At 30.5% G+C, this 22586-nt stretch overlaps 1 protein-coding gene across 1 annotated transcript in view; it reads left to right on the top strand.

Annotated features, from left to right (window-relative positions):
• Positions 1 to 22586, top strand: part of LOC122269154 (cilia- and flagella-associated protein 57-like) — a 28411-nt gene that overhangs the window by 953 nt on the left and 4872 nt on the right. The window contains exons 2-11 of the mRNA XM_071184599.1: positions 843 to 989; positions 3528 to 3683; positions 7011 to 7104; positions 9095 to 9294; positions 12539 to 12709; positions 13573 to 13731; positions 16028 to 16162; positions 17045 to 17161; positions 19037 to 19177; positions 21282 to 21428. Of these exons, the coding sequence (XP_071040700.1) occupies positions 843 to 989; positions 3528 to 3683; positions 7011 to 7104; positions 9095 to 9294; positions 12539 to 12709; positions 13573 to 13731; positions 16028 to 16162; positions 17045 to 17161; positions 19037 to 19177; positions 21282 to 21428 (1467 nt within the window). The remainder of the gene's footprint in view (positions 1 to 842; positions 990 to 3527; positions 3684 to 7010; positions 7105 to 9094; positions 9295 to 12538; positions 12710 to 13572; positions 13732 to 16027; positions 16163 to 17044; positions 17162 to 19036; positions 19178 to 21281; positions 21429 to 22586) is intronic.

The following is a 22586-nucleotide window of genomic DNA, read 5'->3' as shown; positions in this document are numbered from 1 at the left end:
TTGTCTTTGCGAGATTTAATGAGTTATTAATATTATTAATGTAATTTTATTTTCCTTGTATAGTTGTAACTCAAACAAAGCCACTTTTTCCTGCGGGGCTATGTAAAGAGTTTTCTACCCATGGATTTGGACTTTAAATCCACCGTGCTAATTTGGATTTTAAATTAAACTATTTATTTTCGTTTTCTTAATGTTTTTTGAGCTTAACAAAATTTTGATGATATAGTATAGTATTATTTGACAGCACAATATTTTTTAAAAAATGTAGAAAATAAAAGGATCAGTTTCTTAGATCATGAGAAATAACATTGCATAATTTTTAGAACGTCTATGGAATTTTCCTCAAGACTTCAAAGCAATGAAAATTGCAATGACATTTGTTTATTTATAGATTTTTTAAAACTTACTTTTTTACAGTTTAAACTGATGAAAACCGATTTGGATGATGTTAAGGAAACACGATAAAGTAAATTTGCACAAAGATATTTATTAAAAATTTTAAAACGGAAAAAGTGCATTGTATTTAAATACTTTTCAAATGTGACTGATTGTAAACCAGTATTGAAACAATTTTGTAAAAAAAATAAAAAATAATAATAATTTAAAATACCGGACGCTTTACATCTCAAGTTCTGATGGGGGAGGGATGGCCTTGTATTTTACATGTATCGAAAGATACTACCTAATATAATGAATTTCCCCCATCAATTAATAAAATTGGGCCTATCCTTTTGAATAACTAGTTTTAATTATTATTATAATTCATGTTTCTTTGCATTATATTTATATTGTATATTTTTCATACTATTAATTTGGAACTTAGTATTATATTCTCACCACAGATATCTGCCCATCACGATATAGATGTTTTTGTAGCAGTTGGGATTGATGGAACCATAAGTTTTTGGACAGATGCTGATAATGAAAATATTTCTGGATCTGTGCAAGATGATACAATTTTAGTACGAGTGGATGAGCATAAGAAACTGGTAATGTGTTGTTTTTTAAAACTTTTTCCTAACCTGTTTGAATTATTTGACTTGATGCAAAAATATACTATGTTTTAAGCTTAAAATAATGTCTAAGATTGAAGAGCTATCTAAAGGAAATTCTAGAAACGAGTTTTTAAATATAGACTAATAATTCAAAAATATACATCAATCGACATGTCTTAAATGCTTCAAAACAGGCACCCTTTTTCAAGACTTGCCAGACGTGAATGAGAAGAAACTGAAGTGATTTCAAATGTAAAACGTAAAGTTGTAAACGAAAAATGGAAAAATAAAGGTTAGAAACAAAACCAGAAGAAGAGAAAAAAAGATGGAGCATAAAAAAGAACAAGAAAAACCACAATGATCGAGAGAGGCAAATCAGGGGAAAATGCATTTCCAAATAATAGACCTTGCTAGTGTAGTTAACTAGGAAAGCAACATTCATATGAATAAAACAATATTCCAGATCATCAAGATGAGCTGACGTGACTGGGGTAAAAATAATTTTGGTATTGTCAAAATTTCTTATTCTCTTTCTTACCTTTATTTTTCCATTTGTCGTTCGAAATTTTATTCTTTGTGTTTGAAATAACTTTCGTATCTTTTGATTCACGACTGGCAAGTCTTGAAAATGGGAGCCTGTTTTCGAGTGATTGAAATATGTCGACTGTTGTTTTTAATTTGTATATTTTTGAAGTGAATGAAATTATTAATCAAGTAATAGCATGAAGCTTTTTCCTGGGATTATTTAATTAATACACTATTTCTGGTTAGATTTTAAAGAATTCTAGATAATCAGAAACAAGCTTCTCATAGACATATTTAAATCCAATAGTAGCTGTGTGGAAAAAAAATTAAATTGGATTTATACGAATACAATAAAGGCAATTTTTATGGCGTTTATAATGTTCTCCACGCATTCTGCTGGAAAATAGTTATGTTCCATATTCATCGCTCTTAATATGCAATAAAGTATGCACATTAGGGACAGATAAATTATTATTTAAGCTAGAGATAAAAAATAAAAACGATAATAGTAAAATAAAAAGGATATAGAAATCTGACGAATTACTTTTGAGAAAGGTGGTTCAGAAATCATCAAATTCGAGTTCTTTGATTTTTTTAAAACAGTTTTTGTTTGTGTTTAAATGTGAATGTAATATACATGTTTTTAAAATTTTCATTTAATAACAAGAATTCTCTTATATATATTTATTTTAAGTAATGAGTATTATTCATTTCACACACTTGTGAAATTACAATACATCATTCATAAATAGTTACATTTTCATTCTTTGAGAACCAAAGGAGTTAAAAAAAGTAATACTTTCTTGAAAAAAACGCTGGACAAATTAAGCCATTTCAATAAAAAATATAATGATGCAGTGAAAGATAATAATGTTTAAAATCGCTCTAAACATAATGCATTTTTATAATCCTTGTTAAATATGAAATCATTAATACCTTCTTATTAGGAATCACAAATGAATTTTTATGTAAAAAAAAAATTAGAATCATTTGCAAAATTTTACTAATCATTCTCAACATTAAAGGAGGGATGGGATTAACAATGGCTTATTATTTTGTGCATAAAGTTTAATAAAATTTTAGTCCTATTTAGTTACTTTGGACAACCTGTGTATTTTTAGAGAGTAGGGGAAAATATCTAAGAATGACGTCTCAATGTTGGGTTTTTCTTCAAACATTAAGCTTAGCGTAATGTTCCAATTTTATGTATTATCATGCATGCTCCCGTACGCTAAGTTCGGAAGCAAATGTGTGTGCACACCTGAAGTACACTTGCTCAGGTGTCGAACAAGTGCACACTGCTATCACTCTCGCTAAGTATTCCAAGATTTCAATATTTTTACACTGAGCAGTTCTGACTCTTATTTTTAGTATATTGAAGATAATTGTTTCTAAGTTTATATTATACTTCATTTCTAATAAATGCTTTCCAATTATTTTACATATTTTCATGAGTATAAACATTTTACCTATGCGTTTTATAAAAAACGTCATACTTTATTAAAGATTTATTTTCAAATTTCGCTCTTATTTGATTATTCTTCGACAGCTTTTTTTATGATGTAATTCCATTCTGAGGAAAAACCTCTTTATCAAAAAACTTTTGTGTATTTTATCTCTAAAATATATGTAGATTTAAAAAATGTAATAAAAATACTACATTTTTAAATTTATTTTGATGAGAAAAATTTCACAGCGAGGCAGTTGAAAATATAATTCAAATATTAAAGGAGCATGCGCAGCTACTATATAACCTTCCTACAGGAGTTTTCAGGACGATACGTAAAACTGAGTTCTTGTTGTTGTTGTCGTAGACCATTAAGGCATTGGGGGTGCGAATGTTCTTGTTGTCCAGTGGCGCCATCTCTGGCCAAGAATTCGACTTCAGCCACTACCATACGTAAAGCTGTGTTATCTATCTAAGATGAATATAAACTGTTGCAGTAAATTATCTGTAATCTATATAGAATATTATCTCTAGCATGATAAGTATTTACAAAATCTTAGGTAACACAAATTTCTGAGTTGGAAACAAGACTAAACACCCGAACTGAAGTTACTGAGCAACGACTAATTGAACAAGAGAATTCATATGAATCCAGTCTGCAACATGTTGCTGAAAATCATAAAAATATTCAAGAGTCACTTAAAAACACTATTAATGTAAGTTTCAAAAATTTGTTTGTTTGTCTTAAACATTGCTCTTTAAGACACTTATTTAATATATTTCAACATGTTTGTTCCTTAAGTTGTTCCCGAATAAAAATTTAGAAGAAAAAAAATCATTAAATTTTATTAATTAACATAGCATTAGAGATGTAGCGAAAAGTATTTTATGTTTTAATAGAAAAAAATTTTCAAGTTACACTGTAAAGAAAACCTAGATTAAATTATAGTAGAAAGTAGGTAAGAGTGCCAGTACCTTTTAACGTAAAATTTTACGGAAAAAATTCTAGATATATCTTAATTTTTACAGTAATATTTGCTGTATTACTGTAATAAATAAATATTTCTCTAAGAACAATGGTATGAAATTTAACGGTGTAATATTTTTTCGGTAAAAATGGATTTTACTGTAAAATGTACCGGAATTCAGGAGGTCAGTACTTTTGACTGTAATTTTATCAGGAATTTTTTCCGTAGTTCATTTTATGCATTTAATAAAATTTTTGCAAGTTTCAATATTGATTTCTTATTATAAGGTTAGAAAGAGTAAAAAGACTTTCCCTAAAATATTATACATCTAAACACTTAGCGATATTTTCTACATAGTTTAGCTTTATATCCTTATTTTGAAGTACACTTTATTACTTTATAGAAATAATGTATAAAATATCTTCACAATTTTAATTATTAGGCTTATTTTATTTATTTATAAATAGTTAACACAAGTACTTTGATTATCAGACATTCGTTATTTCTTGATAAAAATGAAATTCAAATTGCTTTCGTTTTTGATAATCAGGCATGCTTTAATTCTTTGCAAGTAGGATATATATTTTTTTGTTATCATGCGTACTTTATTTTCTTAAAAGTATGAAATGCAAATAGCCTTAATTTTTGATTATAAGGCATACTTTATTTTTTTGTAAATAAGAAATACAAGTAGCTTTCATGTTTTGTTATCAGTCATTCTTTATTTCTTTTCTAACATGAAATACAAATTGCTTTACTTTTTTCTCACTAGGAATACTTAATTTCTTTGCAACTAGGAAACACATGTAGCATTAATTTCTTGTTCTGAGGTATATTTTACTTCGTTGAAAATTTAAGATACTGATTGCTTTACAATTAAATTATCAGACATTCCTTATTTCTTCGTATACACAATGTAAACAAGAGCATTATGAGAGTCGCCTAGTAATTTTTATGTTGATTACACGTGAGAAACAATTTTTAAGTTGAATTCATGTCCTCAGTTACATACATGTTTTCGCAAATTTTAAAGACTCAACTTTCTAAAGTGGGAGACAAATTTGTTTTCGTAATTTAATGCTTTTCAATTCATATGTAAGCTTGTTATTTTACTTTTGTGCTCCTACTCATATATCCTTAAACTGTAAACCCTTCAAAAGTATAATGAAAATTTAAAGAGATTTTGTAACTTCTTTATTTCTAATTTGGTTAAAAGTAAATAATACGAATTTTGCACTTATGCTCTTAATTATATTCGAATTTTCCTTAGTATTAAACGTCAAACAGTAGTGCGAAACAAATTTAAACAAATTTTAAATTTATTGATCTTTTATTTATTTAAAAATGGGCTAAACCACACTGTTAGAATTTTCATTAATAACGTTAAAATATTCGACAGCAGTCTGTCTATCCAATTAGCCGTAAAATTTATTGTCAAAAAACATTTCTTCACCTTTAAAATATTTACGGCTTTCAAACTATTGAAACAGTTTACAGCTGCTTTGTTTTAAAAAACCTTGAATACAAAAATAAATCGTTTTGTAACCATTTACATATAGCATGGTATTAAAATCGTAAAAACACCTTGTTTAGCTGGTCATGAGATTGGCAGATTGAACCTCTCGATTAAAGTATGTACCCAGCTGCAAGGAACAAAGTGGCTACACAATTTGTTTACTGCACACTTATTATTATAAGATTATTAAGCATCCGCTGTTGTATTAGGTTTACGATGATGGAAAATAACAGTATAAATTCACAATCCTTATCATATTTCTTAGCTTCCAGCTTGCAAGTTCGTTTGATTCGCATTGGTTACTGGGTCTACGAACAAATATCAAACATATATGTCAGCGGAATTTTACTGACACAAGTAAAACATACTTGTTTCAATAAATATTGCTCAATAGGTGTTATTGATCAATATTTATTGAAGCAAGTACGTTTTACCGGTGTCAGTAAGATTCTGCTGAGATTAGAGTATGTATCGATAAAAACAAGTACAAACCAAAGGAATACCTGTTGATCAGTCTCTATTAATACAAATACACTACTGATGCCAGTTGATATAAGTTGAATGGAAGCAAGTACAAATGAATAGAATACCTACTGACTAATATCTATTGACACAAGAATATCAGTTGAAGTACAAATGGAAATAGTGCAGACCAATAGAATACCCTACTGACCAATACCTATTGATACCAGTACATTACTGATGTCAGTTTGCATCAGTCGAAATGTGAATAGAAACAAGTACAGACCAATAAGATTCTATTGATATCAACAAATCTTTTTATTGATTTCTATTCATAATTTTTGTAGGGTAGTTGATGCCGATATAAATCTGGTTATTTAACGGCCTTAGGTGGAAACAGTCAATAAGCAATTATTCTTTAAGTTATCAGTTTAAATATTTCCGTGTTACATGGTTATTTGCCTGGTTTGGTATAATATGGTAAAATAACTATTAAATAAATTGTTATTAATTCATTTTTTCCGAAAGGTTTCTAGCAGTGCAATGCTGTGCGCATACTCTTAGTAATACTCATATTCTCTTAAATTTCTAACACTAAATCATTTCATCTATGAGACAATTTAAATATCATTCATCTCTAATTTAATGAGCTAGTTCCCTGTTGTATTTCTATTTCACTTACATTCGTATTCTTTTTAATGTTAAACGGTTAATCTTTTTTACGTGTGAGACAAATTTTTAAGCTTATTTATATCAAACGTTCTTTGAAAGTTAGTGTCTCTACTGTTTCGTTAATGGCCTAATTGTAATAGTATTTTTTTTAAAATTTTAAACTTTGCACCTATGAGTTAAGAATGTGTGAACAATGAGTGAAACAATGTTTTAAAAGAATTTATCAATTACTGATCACTCTTTCATTTGAAAGTCTATACTAAGGGTAAAACTGGAACAATATATTTTTTGTTTTTTAAAATTTTAAATAATAATTCTTGAAAAGTAGTGAAGCTTTGATAACTATATGAGAAATCAAAAGTAATTTGAAAATTATATAAATACAACAATCTGTGAAAATTGTTTACATTGTTTAAAATTTTCAGAATCTTCTAGAGGAATTAAAAAGTATTCAATTACTACAAGAGTCTACTCTTCAAGAGAAAATCAATGCAGTCAAAAGAGAAATAGAAGAAAAAGGTGTGTAAGAAACTTTTAAAAGTTTATTTGGGCTTTTTTACACCAGTTTGAAATAGTGTAATGTCAACATAAGTACTGTGGAATAACTGTAAGTTATTTAAAGGAAATTAAAAAAGTTAATACTATAAAGTTAAATAAAGTTACAGGGTGGCTTAGTTACTTAATTGAACTTCAGCGTACATAATATATATAAGATAGTCTCCAACTTGCTCATATATTAACAAGTAAGTACTCCAATTTGTTAAAAAATAAGCAAAGTAATTAAGTTTACAAAAGTGAAAAAAAAGATTTTTTTTTAAATGAAAGTAGTGAATAATTTCCTTAAAAAATAAAATATTATTTTTACAAAAGTAAAAAAAGAGCATTTTTAGGAAAGAAATGAAGTGTTTTTTAAAAAGTTTGGAAGCATTTTAAAAAAACAAATGAAGTATTTTTTCAAAAGAAAAGTAATTTTATAAAAATAAAAAGCTTTTCACAATTGTTTAAACTATCTTTTAAAAGTAAAGAAGTATTTTTACCAAAAACAATTTTTTCATTTGAATTTTTCTTTTCTGCCTAAAGACATATTCGTTTTAGGTCATGGACTTACTTCTATATATATTTTGCGGTACGGTAACGACAAAAATCAAAGGTGAACTAACAAATAATTCCTTAGATGCGTTGCAACGTTTTCGAGTAGCTTTGAAAACATTAGAGAGATTTTGAGTAGTTTTTGTTATTTTGATACGTTAACTGTGACCCTAACCATATTTCCTACCTTTTTGCGACACTTCGATTTGTAGGAAATTTTTTGCACAAATAGGGTTTAAGCCTGTTGTCATATCACTAAAAAAATAAAAAAAATTAATCTCATACTTTTTGTTTTCACGAATTGACTATTCAAGTATCGCAAAAGGAAATTTCGTGTCCTAATTTATTCGTTAAATTATGGTTGTTAGCATATATGCAATTCAGATTTCAGTTAAAAGTGGTCTTGCTCGGTTTTGTATTGTTATTCTATTGCAACAGTTTACACCAATGAATGTACCAATGTTACTATATCTTAAATTGTTAGAAAGTACTTAAAACAAACAAAGCATTTGTTTTAAGTACTCTCTAACAATTTAAATGAAAAAAAAAGGATTTAAGTGCAATGTATACAAGTTGACCCATTTCAGCTGTTATCAACTTGGATCTAATATACGGCAAAAGACATTGCTTCATATTTGTCCAGCTAGGAATGTCAATTGTGACGAGAAAAATTATGGTAAAAACTACCAGAATATGGTAAATTCAGAATATGGTGGTTTTGACTTTATGGGAACACCAAAGAGTTTGGTAATTTTTACTAAGGCGCTTTGGTAATGATTTTGGTAAAATAAGCAATGAAATATGGCTTCATAGTGAAACCATATTTCATAATAATTTGTAAATGATTTGGTAAATGTGGTTAATTTTGATTATTTTATATCGATGTCTTAGAGCATAGCATCACTTAATCGATAAAATTTATTTTCTAGTTTAGTATTTTTTACTAAATGTGTAGTAATGAGAACTATAATTTTGAAAACAAGAATTTCCGTTAAACCGTTACCGTATGAGCTTAAAAATTACAAAATTAATGGTTCAAATATCGTTTAATTTGGTTCTATTAACAAGAATTAGGATTTATTTTCTACAAGAAATGTAGTTGCCCAACAGTATGCAAGTCTTAGAAGAATTTTTTTTGTCCATGCGCTGGCGAAATGTACAACTAATCTCGAAACGAAAGTAAGTGAGAATAACATTTAATCTCCTAGGCAGAATGCAGCAAAATGTACATATTTGCATCTCTCAGTGTTCTTTAAGTTAAGTTTTTTAAAACTAAATGCCGTTTTTGGAACAATTGGTAAGAATCTCACCTTATACATTTATTTTTTAGCGTAGATGCTCTTTAGAATTTTGCATCAGTTCAAATTAATTTTAGAATATTCAAAGTTAACACCACGTGTATCTAATTACATATTTTCAGAAGATCATTTTCTAAAGAAAATCTCTGAAGCGAAAGATTTCTATCAGAGAACTTCAGATGAAAGAGAACGCACGGAGGAACATTACAAACACTTGATTGCCGAAAAGGAGAAGGATATCAAAGATTCAACTGCAAGATTTAGAGATCGCTATCAAAGTTACAAAGAACGCTTACTTCATATCAAATCTGCTATTCAAAACGTAAGTGTGTATTGAAGTTTTCAAACTTTTTTTCAATAGCTTTATAGCTTACTTCAAAGAGCTGCATATTTTATGTCGGGACTTCTGGATAATTATTGAAATTTGGTGCTTCTTCCGAACTTCAGAAAAGTATATGGGGGAGTCAGTTATGTATTGAAATTTTGATGGAACCTCCAATATATTTCGTTTCAGTATTTAAAAAAATCTGCTTCATTGGGGATCAGAAAAATTAACTTTATTAAACCTTTCTTTTTTAGTTTATTCCCTTATAAATTATTTTTAAGTAATATTTTCAATAGGCTTAATTTTTACAGAACACAGTATTTATCGCAATGATCACCTTTAATATATATTTTAAACGTCCTTTACCAAAAGAAGCAAAAAAGTAGATAAATATCTCAAATATTAAATGTAGTTGTAGTACTTTATTTACTCTGTACTAGAGCTGTAAAATGGGCTATTAATGGTTTGGAAACATAACGGAGGATGCAATTACAATTTTGATCCTCTGCAATGGGTATGGCTACCCGTCTTTAGAAGCCCGACGAAGTCGCGTGCTTTACAGTAGAACAGTTTATCGAGGATTGATACCATGCCCTCACGGTCCCTTCGCAGGTTGAAATAAAATGTTATTAACTGGTTTAGTGACCATTTTCAGTGATGCTAGACTCCAGTGATCTATCAGGAGCCATATCTCATTGCGGGATAGACATTATCAAAACAACTTTGGAAGATGCACTAAACCCACTGTAAATTTTTACTAACTCTGGCCGTCCAACTGCCGTATGGATCAGCGTTTCCATTTCTCCAGAGGCAATTCTAATTTTCTCGCTTTAATTACCTCATCACCGGAGAGTCTGGTTCGGCGATTTTGATTTTTAGCCAGGATGACTATCCCTTGAACTGAACTTTTAGTGACTTTAAAAATTTTAAATCTCATGGTGTTCTTAGGTTGGATTTGAACTGTCCTCGTCATTCACACCATTTTAATCCACTTTTACTATTTCAGCACTATTTATTGATTTTACTATTTGTAACTAGTTTAATTGTTTCCTTAATAGGCAATTTGCCCTATGATTAGTTTTTAAATTTTATGCCATTTGATTGCCTCAATATAAGGGTCTGTTGACCTGGAATGGCAATTTATATTTTATTTTGCTTCTAATATTGCAGGTGTTTTAAATTTAATTGTGCTTTAAATCCATATTTTAGGGTCTGTTGACCTGGACTTTTCATGACATACATGCCAGATATATTTGTCAAGTTTTCTTTAAGATTTAATATTCTGACTAATTGTAGATAGCTAATTTTGTTCAAAAGTATTGCTCGCCCACAAAGTTTACGGGCTGTTGCCATATGATTTTTGTATTTTATGTATTTTATGCACTTTTTGTATTTTATGTTCTTTAATGTTTTTTACTTGGTTTTTAATAAACATTTACCCGTATGCCCTGAATTGGGGCAGGTCGGGGAAAATATTTTCATCTCATTGCGGGATCTCGAATAATGATAATTATCTACGTCCCCTTTGACAAAATCTTACGAATTTTTAAAAGGATTGTTGATGTATTCGTTCTTTTATACTTCCACCGGGTATCAGTATTTACGGAACACAAAGGCACTTTTCTAAATAACTTGCTGACACAATGACGAAAATTTCAATATTTCTTTAGAATGTATGAGAGGAAACATGTTTGAGATACACCATTGGAAATAGAAGTATCTCATTAATAATATTTTTGGGATTCATCGGTGGAAAAAAATGTTTGAGATACACCATTGGAAATAAATTAGAAATATTTCACTGAAAATATTTTTGGGATACACAGATGGAAACATGTTTAAAATACATCAATAAAGAGATGCAATTTTGAGATGAATAATCAGAAACATGTTTTCGGATACATATTTGAGATGGTTTTTAAAGATAGCACTACAAAAGTGTCTCAATATGTTTCCAAAAAAACAAACACTACAGAAGTAGTTTTTATTATATATTGAAATTATAATGTATTTTTTTGGAAGATCTTTCTGAAGCATAGATTAGAAATTTTGCTTTCAGTAGGGGAAAGTGGGGTCAATTGTAACAGGGTACGATTTTAACAGAGCAAAAATTTCGAGTGTCGTGTTCTAGATTTGGTCCCTAGGTGGCGCACAAGGTGCATTTAATAAATCTACATGTACACCCCTGCTGACAACCATTTTCATGTACTTTTGAAAGAGTTACGTCACGAAAGATATTTTCACGCCTCGTAAGTACTTTTTTTGGTATTAGAATATTATATTGTAACAAAGTAATTTTGTTTGAACNTGCGTTACAGTAGAACAGTTTATCGAGGATTGATACCGCGCACTCACGGTCCCTTCGCAGGTTGAAATGAAATGTTATTAACTGGTTTAGTGACCACTTTCAGTGATGCTAGACTCCAGTGATCTACTAGTAGCCATATCTCATTGCGGGATCTCGAATAATGATAATTATCTACGTCCCATTTGACAAAATCTTACAAATTTTTAAAAGGATTATTGATGTATTCGTTTTGTTATACTTCCACCGGGCATCAGTATTTACGGAACACAATGGCACTCTTCTAAATAACTTGCAGACACAATGACAAAAATTTCAGTATTTCTTTAGAATGTATGAGGGGAAACATGTTTGAGATACACCATTGGAAATAGAAGCACCTCATTGAAAATATTTTTGGGATTCATCGGTGGAAAAAAATGTTTGAGATACACCGTAAGAAATAAATTAGAAATATTTCATTGGAAATACTTTTGGGATTCATCAGTGGAAAAAAATGTTTGAGATACACCGTTGGAAACAAATTAGAAATATTTAATTGAAAATATTTGTGGGATACACAGATGGAAACATGCTTATGATACATCAATAAAGAGATACAATTTTGAGATGAACAATCAGAAACTTTTCGGATACATATTTGAGATATTTTTTAAAGATAGCACTCCAAAAGTGTCTCAATATGCTTCCAAAAAAACAAACACTACAGAAGTAATTTTTATTATATATTGAAATTATAATGTATTTTTTTGGAAGATCTTTCTGAAGCATAGATTAGAAATTTTGCTTTCAGTAGTTATTCTTAAGTTATTCCAATGGTTAGGGCAGTGTGCCAACTAGACTAACTTATAACAGCTATTTTTACCAAAATTTTCTATAAATAATCAGACTAGTATTTTAGCACCAAATTTAATTTATTTTGAATTGCGAAATTAGGAGAAAAAATTGCAAAATGAAATAGAGGAAGAACGGGAAAAGTTTCTTACTGAATGGACAATGGAAAAATGGAACGTTTTTGTTGGATCACCGTCTGAGAGATTGCTGAAAAAGGATCTTCGAAAGCAACAAAAACAACTCGAGCTGGAAATGGAAAATATGCGAAGACAGGTGAATTTCAATTCCTCCATTTCTCTTCAATTTTTAAGTTAGGTAGGTAAATTTTATTTTTGTTTGATTTTTAATGAAAATCGTAAGTTGCATCACTTTCAAAAGTCATGGGGATTTTTGATGGCAATAAAAGTTTAGTACGAAACTGATAGAGTAAACCCCGAATTTTGATGAAATTCTATAACATTTTTCTCTTTAACCCATTAACGATCCGTTAATTTTCAAGAAAACGGTCATAAAAGTGCCTATTTTTTCGACTTTTGTATTTGTATTGCGTATTTGATTAGTGCTGCAACTAGTTAAAAATAAACTAACTATCTACAATTACCTTAAAGATATCCTGGTACTGCCATCTGGTGTGAAAAATGAGAAATAAAATATTTTCCGGGCAAAAGAAGTAAATTAGTTTTATTCGTTGATTAGTGCTGCAACTAGTTTAAAATAAATTAACACTCTACAATTACCTTAAAGATATCCTGGTACTGCCATCTGGTGTGTAAAATAAGAAATAAAATTTTTTCCGGGCAAAAGAAATGAATTAGTTTTATTCGTGTTGGCGAGTTACTACTGAACACTTCAGCCCGTCAATATCACGGAAGTGAGAAATAGAGGGCGAAACCTCTCCCCGTCATTTTCACGAGAGCGAGGAGGAAGAGGTTAAAGGATTTATTTTTAGATTTTTTAGCCATTTTTTAAAATTTTTGGGCATTTCCTGGCATTTTAGAGCATTGTTTAAGATATGCCATTTTTTCGCCATTTTTGCTATGTTTTGTGACAAATCTTCTAGGTGAGTTGAAAAATTAAATGTGTTTATTTTTTTTAATTAAAACTATTTCATAAAAAATTAAATTGATTTCTTTCAGTTAACTCAAGAAAAGAACCTGGGAATGGACTTAGATAAGGAAATTGGAAGAAAAACTGATGATTACACTATATTGCTACGTAAAATAGAAGATATTAAATTTCGGATGAATCAAATCTGTGATGATATTTCAAGATTGGAGTGCGTCATAAACGAATATGTGAGTTTTAAGTTTCAAATCACGATTCCGGGAAGTGTAAAAGTAAAACATAGCTAGTGAAGGGCAAATTTAATCATTTAAGAGTGAGTTTTTTAAAGTCACGAACTTGAAAGATTCTCTGTCTGTAATTCAGCAATACAATTTATACAAATTTCAATAGTTTTATTTTCACCTGAGAGATAGTGCAGATTGTTTTCCATATTTTTTCAGTCTGTATTGGGGATCTCTTGCTCTGATAATTCAGGGGGAAAGATTTTTTCTTCTTGTTCTAGGCAACAAGATAATATTTAATCAGAAAAATCGAATATTCATGTTGAAGTGTTATTTTTCTAGAATATCATATTTTGAGGTAATTTTATTTATTTTATAACCGTCGTTGAACAGCCGACCCAATTTTGAGTTAACGGCTACCAATGTTCAGCACCGTAGCCTTGTAATTTTGGACACAATTCAGAAGACAAGGGAACTTCTGGATCAAGTATTGGAAGAAATTTGCCTGAGAGGAAGACTTTTGGATGGAACCAACCCACATTTGCGTTACATAGAGAGAAAAACCACGAAAACCACGCATGGTTATACTGGCGGCAAGGGGAATCTAACCCTTGATCCGTCTACCACTGAAGATATTTTACATCAGCACTGTGGTCGGTGCGAGCCGGGTGCGGAATTCGTATCAACCAATATGGCAAGCATTCGAATCTGGTTCACCTCACTGGGGACGAGCACTCTATTCCCTGAGTCACCACGGCTCATTTTGACGTCATTGAAAAGTCCCCTCCCAAGTCAGATTTATATTCCCGATGATTTCGAATGGACTTCACTGTAAGATGTGATCTGTGTAAATAGGCCGCACTAGATTTTCGAGATAAAAACAAACTTCACAATAGTCATATCTTCCATGATCTGCAGTACTGATGTTAGGAAAAGTTATATGTTAGTTTCTCTTCCAAAATGTGGTAAAATGAACATGCTTTGAAATTCTCTAAAAAAGACATCATTTCGAATATTTGTTTTGGCACCTAAACACCTAAAGTTTGCTTACTTAAAATAAAATCTATCAGACACGCTTTTAAACTCGCAAACTGCCACTTTTACGAATTATTAAAATTTGATCGTGATTTTAATCCCTTCTGTTCTGTTTTATTTAATAACAATCGAAAAAAGCACGTACTATAAGACCTACGATTTTTTGCATCGTTTTTGAAAATGCAATTAGCCGACCGGCCAGAGCAAGGGTCAGGGAACTGTCCTTGCATCCGAAAGGTTCTGGGTTCGAATCCCGGACAAGGCATAGATGCTCTTTCATTCTCTGTACTATCTGCCCTTACTGTGGGAGCAACGTTGGTCCACCTAATATGGTGCCCCTGGAAAAGTGGCCAACAAATCTGCCCTTCAGATNAGCATGGAATTAAGTTTTGCATTTTCTCTTGTTAAAAATGTAATTATTATAAGTTGTGCAACATTATTAGAAATGCAACGCTGACTTATAATTCAAGTTACAAAAAAAAAAAAGAACTTACAGAGAACTAATCACTGTTAAGCAATTATATAAACTGCAGATGAAGTTCTATTGTTGCCATGACAATGAGAATAAAAACGTTCTGCTTCCATTAAAAAAGTCTCATTTATATTTGATCCACCTTTGTAGAACAATACAAGTGTCTCCAAACAAACTGTGAAACTGAATTGTTAGAATAAAAGAAAATAAAAGTTTCCTCTAAAAGTATTTTAAGCTGCTGGTTAATGACAAACATAAAACAAGGGAAGAATTTCCATACTAACTATTTTAAATTTCTTTTAGCATAAAACAAGGCAAGTGCCTCGTCAACGACTCCCTGCTTTGAAATTGTTTTAATTTTTAAATATTAAATCAGGGAATAACCAACCGAAAACTCTTAAATTATTAAAAAAATAATGTATGAGTAAAAAATATTACTTACGTTGAAAGTGGCATTTATATCTTTTGAAATTATGCACATTTTTTTTATCTACATGTGCATAATTTGGAATTTAGAAGCTAATTAATATTGTGTTATGTTTGCAAGAAAAGTAAGATTAGTTAATTAAATTTTATGAATGAATAATTTTCTTTAATGAATAAATAAAATATTCAGAAAAGATTCCGTATTCCATTAGGCTACATTAAAGAATTTGTAAATACAACAACTTAAAAGCAAACATAAATTTAATTTATTACGCTGTGTATGTATAGACGTATTTAGTTCTTTTTTTAGCTATTAAGAGTGTATCTTTGTTATTTTTTGCACTTGTTTATATTTGAATATTTTCCCAATAGCAAAGAGGCGATGAAAATTTGCAAAATGACATGCTATCTTTAAAGGCTTCTGGAAACCTTCGATTGACTGAATATGAATGTGAGCTTGAAGCGAAAAGAAATGAATTGGATGATGTTAAAAACGAACTTTTTATGGTAAGTTTCACAAGTAAAATTCTCTACACTGCAAGCATTTTTAAAGCATCTCAGCACTAAATATAGTGGTAATTGCTCTACACCAAAATGGTGCAATGAACACCATGCAGAACTCTTGAATCTGGGCGTTTCACTACACAATAATTTTCTTTTAAACTGCATGGTGGTGAGGAGAGTCACATTGACGATGTCAACCTTCGTATGGGAAAAGGTATCCCGACGAAGAATCGAGTTAACCTGTCTTATATACTAGTAAATTGGAATTGTATTTTTGTAGTAGTAGACACACTACGGTACTCCCCCTCTAGAATTATATCTGTGATAGAATTCGATGGACGGATACCACTAGTTAATTCATTGCTATTTTGTAAGAAGCCAGAATTTTAATTGTAGTGTAGGTTTTACATGAAGTTTTAAACGAAAGTTGGCTTAACGGAATTTTTAAGCAAGTATCGTGCCTGAAGAATCATTTCTTTCTCCATTTTGCCGATTCTAAACAGGTTAATAATAGCAGGTGAAAACATGGGCCCATAGCAACCGTAGCTAATAGCAACTTATATATTAGCCTAAATATTATATAGTGCTAAAAATAGTATGCATCGTGCTTATTAAAAAAAGAGTTGAGGGAAAATTAAAATGAAAATCAAAATCTTCAACTTGACTCACGCGGTTTTCACTTGGATGCCTACGCTACCACCGACCAAGCTAGCGTTAAAGCAAATATAACCATCCAAGTTGCGTTAAACAAAGCTTTGAAAATTTGCACATTAATTTGGCATGTAGACTTTTCATATACATTTTATACTTCGTTAAGTATGAATGAATTAAATCAGGTTCATCTTCTTGAATTACCCTATTCTGAGATAAACAATTGTGTTACAGAATGAAGAAAAGTTAAACAGTTTAACTACGCAATTGAAAAAGGTGAAAAATGAAGAGCGTCACTTAGTTGAAAAATTAAAGACTTCTGAGAAAATTGTGCATGACAGTACTCAACAGGTATAGTTAAAATTTCAGATATGATGTTTGAACAAAATTTAGAAATAGTTTTTTTCCCCTATTTCTTGCCCATTGGATTCAAATTACACTGTGAACCTTCCCCTCGATATAAAACAAAAGTACATTTTACTGAGACATTTAAACTGTTAAAGATTTACTCATGTCTGCTTGTAGTATTAGTTCAAAAGTTAGATTGATAGGAAGTATTAGTTTATTAAATTCAAAATTAATATCTTTTTAAAACATTTTAACATTTACCTATGCGTATAAGAAATATATCAAAACCAAATAGCTTATTTTGTTTTATTGATAACTAGGAGGCTTCGCCCCCTGCTCGCTGGCGCTCGCCAACCCCCGGAACTGCTTTCGCAGTTCATTTCGGATTGCTTCGCAATCCGATGCTCGCTTTGCTCGCTCATTGGATACGTTCTTAACGTCTAGCTTTTGTATACTTTTTTGAACACTGAAGTTCCGAAAACTTTTCACTGCATTTATATATAGAGATGTGCATTTCAATATTAATTTGAAATTGCAAACAGTTCACATATTTTTCTTAATCACACTATTCTAAATTTCAGCTGTTGAGAAAAGTAATTGTTGTAAGTTTTGTTTTAGAGTCTTTCCCATCAGAGGGCTAAAACCATGTGTTGTAAAACAATATGAAATAGTACTGAACGCCGGATGTAAAACATCGGCTTCGATGACGATAATTTTGTGAGAATGTTTTTGATAATTCGGTAAGAATTCACCCGATTAGACATATGATGCTCACTACGTGCTCTTGCTCGCCGAAGCCTAAAATGAAAACTGTTGCCTAAATGAAGCCAAAAATGAAAACTGTTGCCAACGCGAGAAAAGAAATATCATCGGTTTTATTGATACATACGTATTAGCGTTTTATATAACATAGATTGGCATTAAACAACTAATTCGTATGACCTTTGTGGGAAGAAATGTTCAGTATTGTGCTTTGTAATTTTACATTTTTGCTAAAGGAATTCCTGAATTTATATTTTGAGATAAAATTAACTCCGTCCAAATTTGTTTAAGTTAAATAAGCCGCATTTTTGTTGCACGTGGAGAACACTTACGAATCTCTCTTATGGTGAGGGAAAAGGCAACGGGGCTCTAATCTTTATACAACTGAGGAACACTGAAGCATTGAGGTTACAATTTACAAACTCATACTAATAATCTTACCATTTTCATATCCGCAAGTACTATATCTAAACTTTAGGAGACTCTAATCCCCATAACATCTGGAATATTTCACGCCAACACTGTGATCGCTGAAAGTCGGGAGCTCTATACGACCTGAACGAACCTATGTCACCTTATTGGCACTCTTATTGGCAAGCACTCTAACTAATCCTCAGTGGCTCTAATTGTTGCTTCACTGGGGATATTATATGGCATAACTACTGGTTCAGTTTCAGCACTATCACAGTCATATTTATATTATCCTCCTACCAGAAGCACTCAATTACTTCTAATACCGCTGAAATGGGGATTAACCAATATATATGAGGTTACTCATAATATCCTTATATTATTCTCAAGCGGCTCAGTCAATACTCATGTCAATGGGAATATCTTACACCAGCATTGTACTCATATATAATTTTCTAGCATAGTACTAGTACTTCAGTTACACACCATACTCACGTACCACGAAAATGATTTATTTAACTCTCAGGGGTTTCAAGTAAATAACGTGAGTTCTACTGTCTTACATTTATTTTAACTATCTAGATATTAGAAAATACTATAAATTTTTCTTCATGATGTTTCCGTTCTAGGCTTCAATAACAGAAGGTTTTGTTATAATAATAATAATAATTACTTATTATTATAGCATAATAAATTATTTTTTAGCTGCGACGCGATGAGCTTTTGATGGAACGATACCGAAACGAGTTTATTGCTTGTACATCAGATCTGCCTTCAACGTATGCGTTGAGATGGGCCATACTACGCCTCTACTATAAAAATGTGCTTAAAAATAGAAAAATTAAGGTTAGTAAACATAAGACGTAGGTATTCATTAAATAAAAAACAGAATAGGTAAATGGTGCTTATAAATCTATGACGAGAAATCTACTAAACCGAATTAAACCTAACTTTCAGTCGATCTTATTTAGATTAAGGAAATTTAATTTTTAAGAGAACGGAAAAAGTTTGGTTTTACGATACCAGAGATTAAAATACCGGTATTCTAAAGCGAGTTTTTGTGAAAAGTTGGAACAGGAAGTACTAAAAGCTAACTTTAATATTTTGACCTTGTTCAATTTTAATATTTCGACCCAATTTATTAATAAATGAAAAGAAAACTAAATAAAAATTAATATTTTAGATTAAATAATAACGCCGAGAAAGTCAAGTTAAAGTATTTTTTTTCCCTTTTATATTGAACAAAAAAAAGAGAGAAAAAAATCAGGTATTTTTGCAATGTATATTGTGCATGTATATTGTGCAACTCACTAATCAGCACTTTTATTTACTTATATTGTAAAAAAATATTTATTTCGAGTTTAAATTCATCGTACCAAAATTGAACTTAGAATATTACCATTTAATTCTCTTATTGCAAAATTAAGTCTTGTTAGTAATTTCGATTACACATTATATTTAATGTTTATACCATAAAGCACATTTTATTCAGAGGTAAATTCAGAAATTAAATTACTTTTAGTCCATATAAGCGAAGTTTTTTGTAACTATGTCTAATACATGTTATTATCCTTATCACTATTATATTTTAAGGGAACTGCATATCGTTCATTTAATTTTAAATTAATATTTCGTGACTGAAGCAACGAAATCTTAATATTTTAAATCGACCGAATGAAAAAGTTTTACTCTCAGGAAAAGTCTGGGACACAAACCCATAGCGTTTATTTATTTAAAATCGAAATAAAAGTACTAAAAATAGAGATGCGAGAAATATTTTTTCGTGCGTATTCTAAATTCACCTCCATGTACTCAACATATTTCAAGCAAAAAATAATGGTACCTTGAGAACAAAAGTATGAGCCTTAGAAGTTCAGCTAGTTGAAGAAAATATTACAAACGTATTGAAAAACAACAAAATACTCAATTCACGAGAAATGCACTGGTGTAAAAAATTAAGAGAATTTGCAGACATGGTCGATTATCTCTAGAACTACTGGATCGATTTTAACGAAGTTTGATGTGTACATACACTGATACAATACAAAACAAATTACCATTCAACAATCTTAATACACATGCATAATCGTGCGTAACACTCGTTGGAGTCGAATGGTAGGAAACAGCTGTTGCAGAATAAACAAAAAAAGGGTAAATGGGTGGTATGGTCCCCTCTTATATTCTCCCAGATATACAGGCCTCCCCAGGTCCTGTTCCCTGGGTCTCCCCAGATATAAAAGACTTGCAGTGTGATTTCATACTTGGAATAAGGCAGTTCATCGTTTTCTCTGGCAATTGGCCTGGATTGTCTTGTGGCAATTTCATACCTTCCAAATCCAACGAGTGATACGTACGATCATGCGTGTGTATTAAAATTGTTGAATTTTGTTATTTGTTTTGTATTGTATCAATGCATGTACCCATCAAATTTCATTAAAATCGGTCCAGTAGTTCTAGAGATAATCGACCAAGTCTGCAAATTTTCTTGATATCTTACACCACTGTATTTGCATGCAGCTTGCTTTACGCATGCATTTTGCTGTCTAGAAAATCAGCGTTTTGTCTAAATTGATAAACAAGTTGAACTACTTCCTGTGAAACTACATCTGTTGCAATATATCGGAGATAATTAAATTGGGCATCTCTTCGCTATGGCCATTTTACTTACCCTAAATGAAGAACTTGGAGTTATATAAGCATTTTGAAACAGCCAGGGTTTAGTTTTGATTTACAAGTAGACAATAAAGGTTTTCGTTGTATTGTGCTGCGATTTAGTAAGAGTTCGAAAAGCTTGTAAAGGGATCTGGAAACAATAAGGAGCAATTTGTCACCACTTAACTTCGAATGTAATATTTTAATTCTGATTTGAGTGTTCAGAAAATCTCAGTTACACGAAACTACTAATTAGGGATTGCGAGTAATTACTGACTATGGACATAACCATTAATAGGAAGAAGATGTGGAAGTTGGTGAGACTGACCTCTTCAGTCGCTTTACTAAACAGAGAGATAATTACGAATCTTTGATAAATGTTGTCCAGAGTAGAAACGACCAAATAAAGGAATCCAATCGACAAAGCTTCTTAAAACTTGCGCAGGTAAATATTTCTTACATTTTGAAAACTTTTTTTAACGTAGATGTCCTGATTGAAAATTTCATTCGCTTCAAAAAAATATATATATAAAAAAAAAGAAATAGCAGTGGATATGTTTCAAGCACATCAAAAGTAGGCGCCCATTTTCAAGTTTGAAATGGCCGCGAATGTAACGAAACAAAAAGGATTTGAAAAGTAAAATGTAAAGTTGCCAACGAAAAATAAAGGAGTAATAAATGGAATAATAAATTTTCTTTATTTTTTCATTTTACGTTGACAACTTCACATTTTTTTCAAATCATTTTCGTTTCGTCCCATTCATGTCTGCCAAATGGTCGCCTTTTTTTTTGGATGTAGAAATGGGCGCCTATTTTTTTACGTGATCGAAACATATTGACTGTTATTTCATTTTTGTATGTTTTTTAAGCGTAAGTTTTATTTAGATAATAAAACTACATCGCTTTAGTTTAGATTATTTATTTATACAATTTCTTATTTTTTTATCGTATAATCGAACGAATCTACGCATTTAAAAATAAATGTCTTCCTATCCTTCATAGACTCATAAACCATCGAACGGAAAGCGATGAAATTTGGCATTATGATAGTTCGAAGCACAGGAAAAGTCACTGCCTACATTGGAACATAAAATTTCAAATGGATCGATCACTACAAACATTTAAAAAATGGAGTTTTTTCAACTGTTTGGAAAAAAGCAACAATAGCATATAATTCTGTTTTATTTATTTTTTTAAAGATAATATTAGTTATGTATGTTTGGTACTTTACATCTCTCAGGAGTTTATTTCATGGTCTTGATGTCTCCGTGGTAGACGGCCATGATTTTTTATTCGTTATGTCAGACAAACTCTAAGATCAATATAAATGTGACAGCATGAGCGGTTCAATCAAATTCGACCTTCTAAAGCTATTCACGTCTTAATTCTGTTTTAATTATGCTTTTGAAATGTTCTGTAAAACAAAATAATTTAAAAACAACAGTAATTGAAATAAAAGATATGTACTGAAAAGCAAAATAATGGAAAAATAGTACTGATTCATTTAGGAGCAAAAATAGTAATAAAATTATTGACGCCAATGATGCTTGAGTAATTTTTGTAATAGGAAATAGTTGAAATAAAAATAAGATTATATATATAT

This window comes from Parasteatoda tepidariorum, chromosome 8 (genome assembly GCF_043381705.1).
Source record: "Parasteatoda tepidariorum isolate YZ-2023 chromosome 8, CAS_Ptep_4.0, whole genome shotgun sequence".
In the NCBI taxonomy this organism is placed as follows: domain Eukaryota; kingdom Metazoa; phylum Arthropoda; class Arachnida; order Araneae; family Theridiidae; genus Parasteatoda; species Parasteatoda tepidariorum.
Note: the sequence above shows the minus strand (reverse complement) of the source record. Positions and strands in the feature narration are given on the sequence as shown.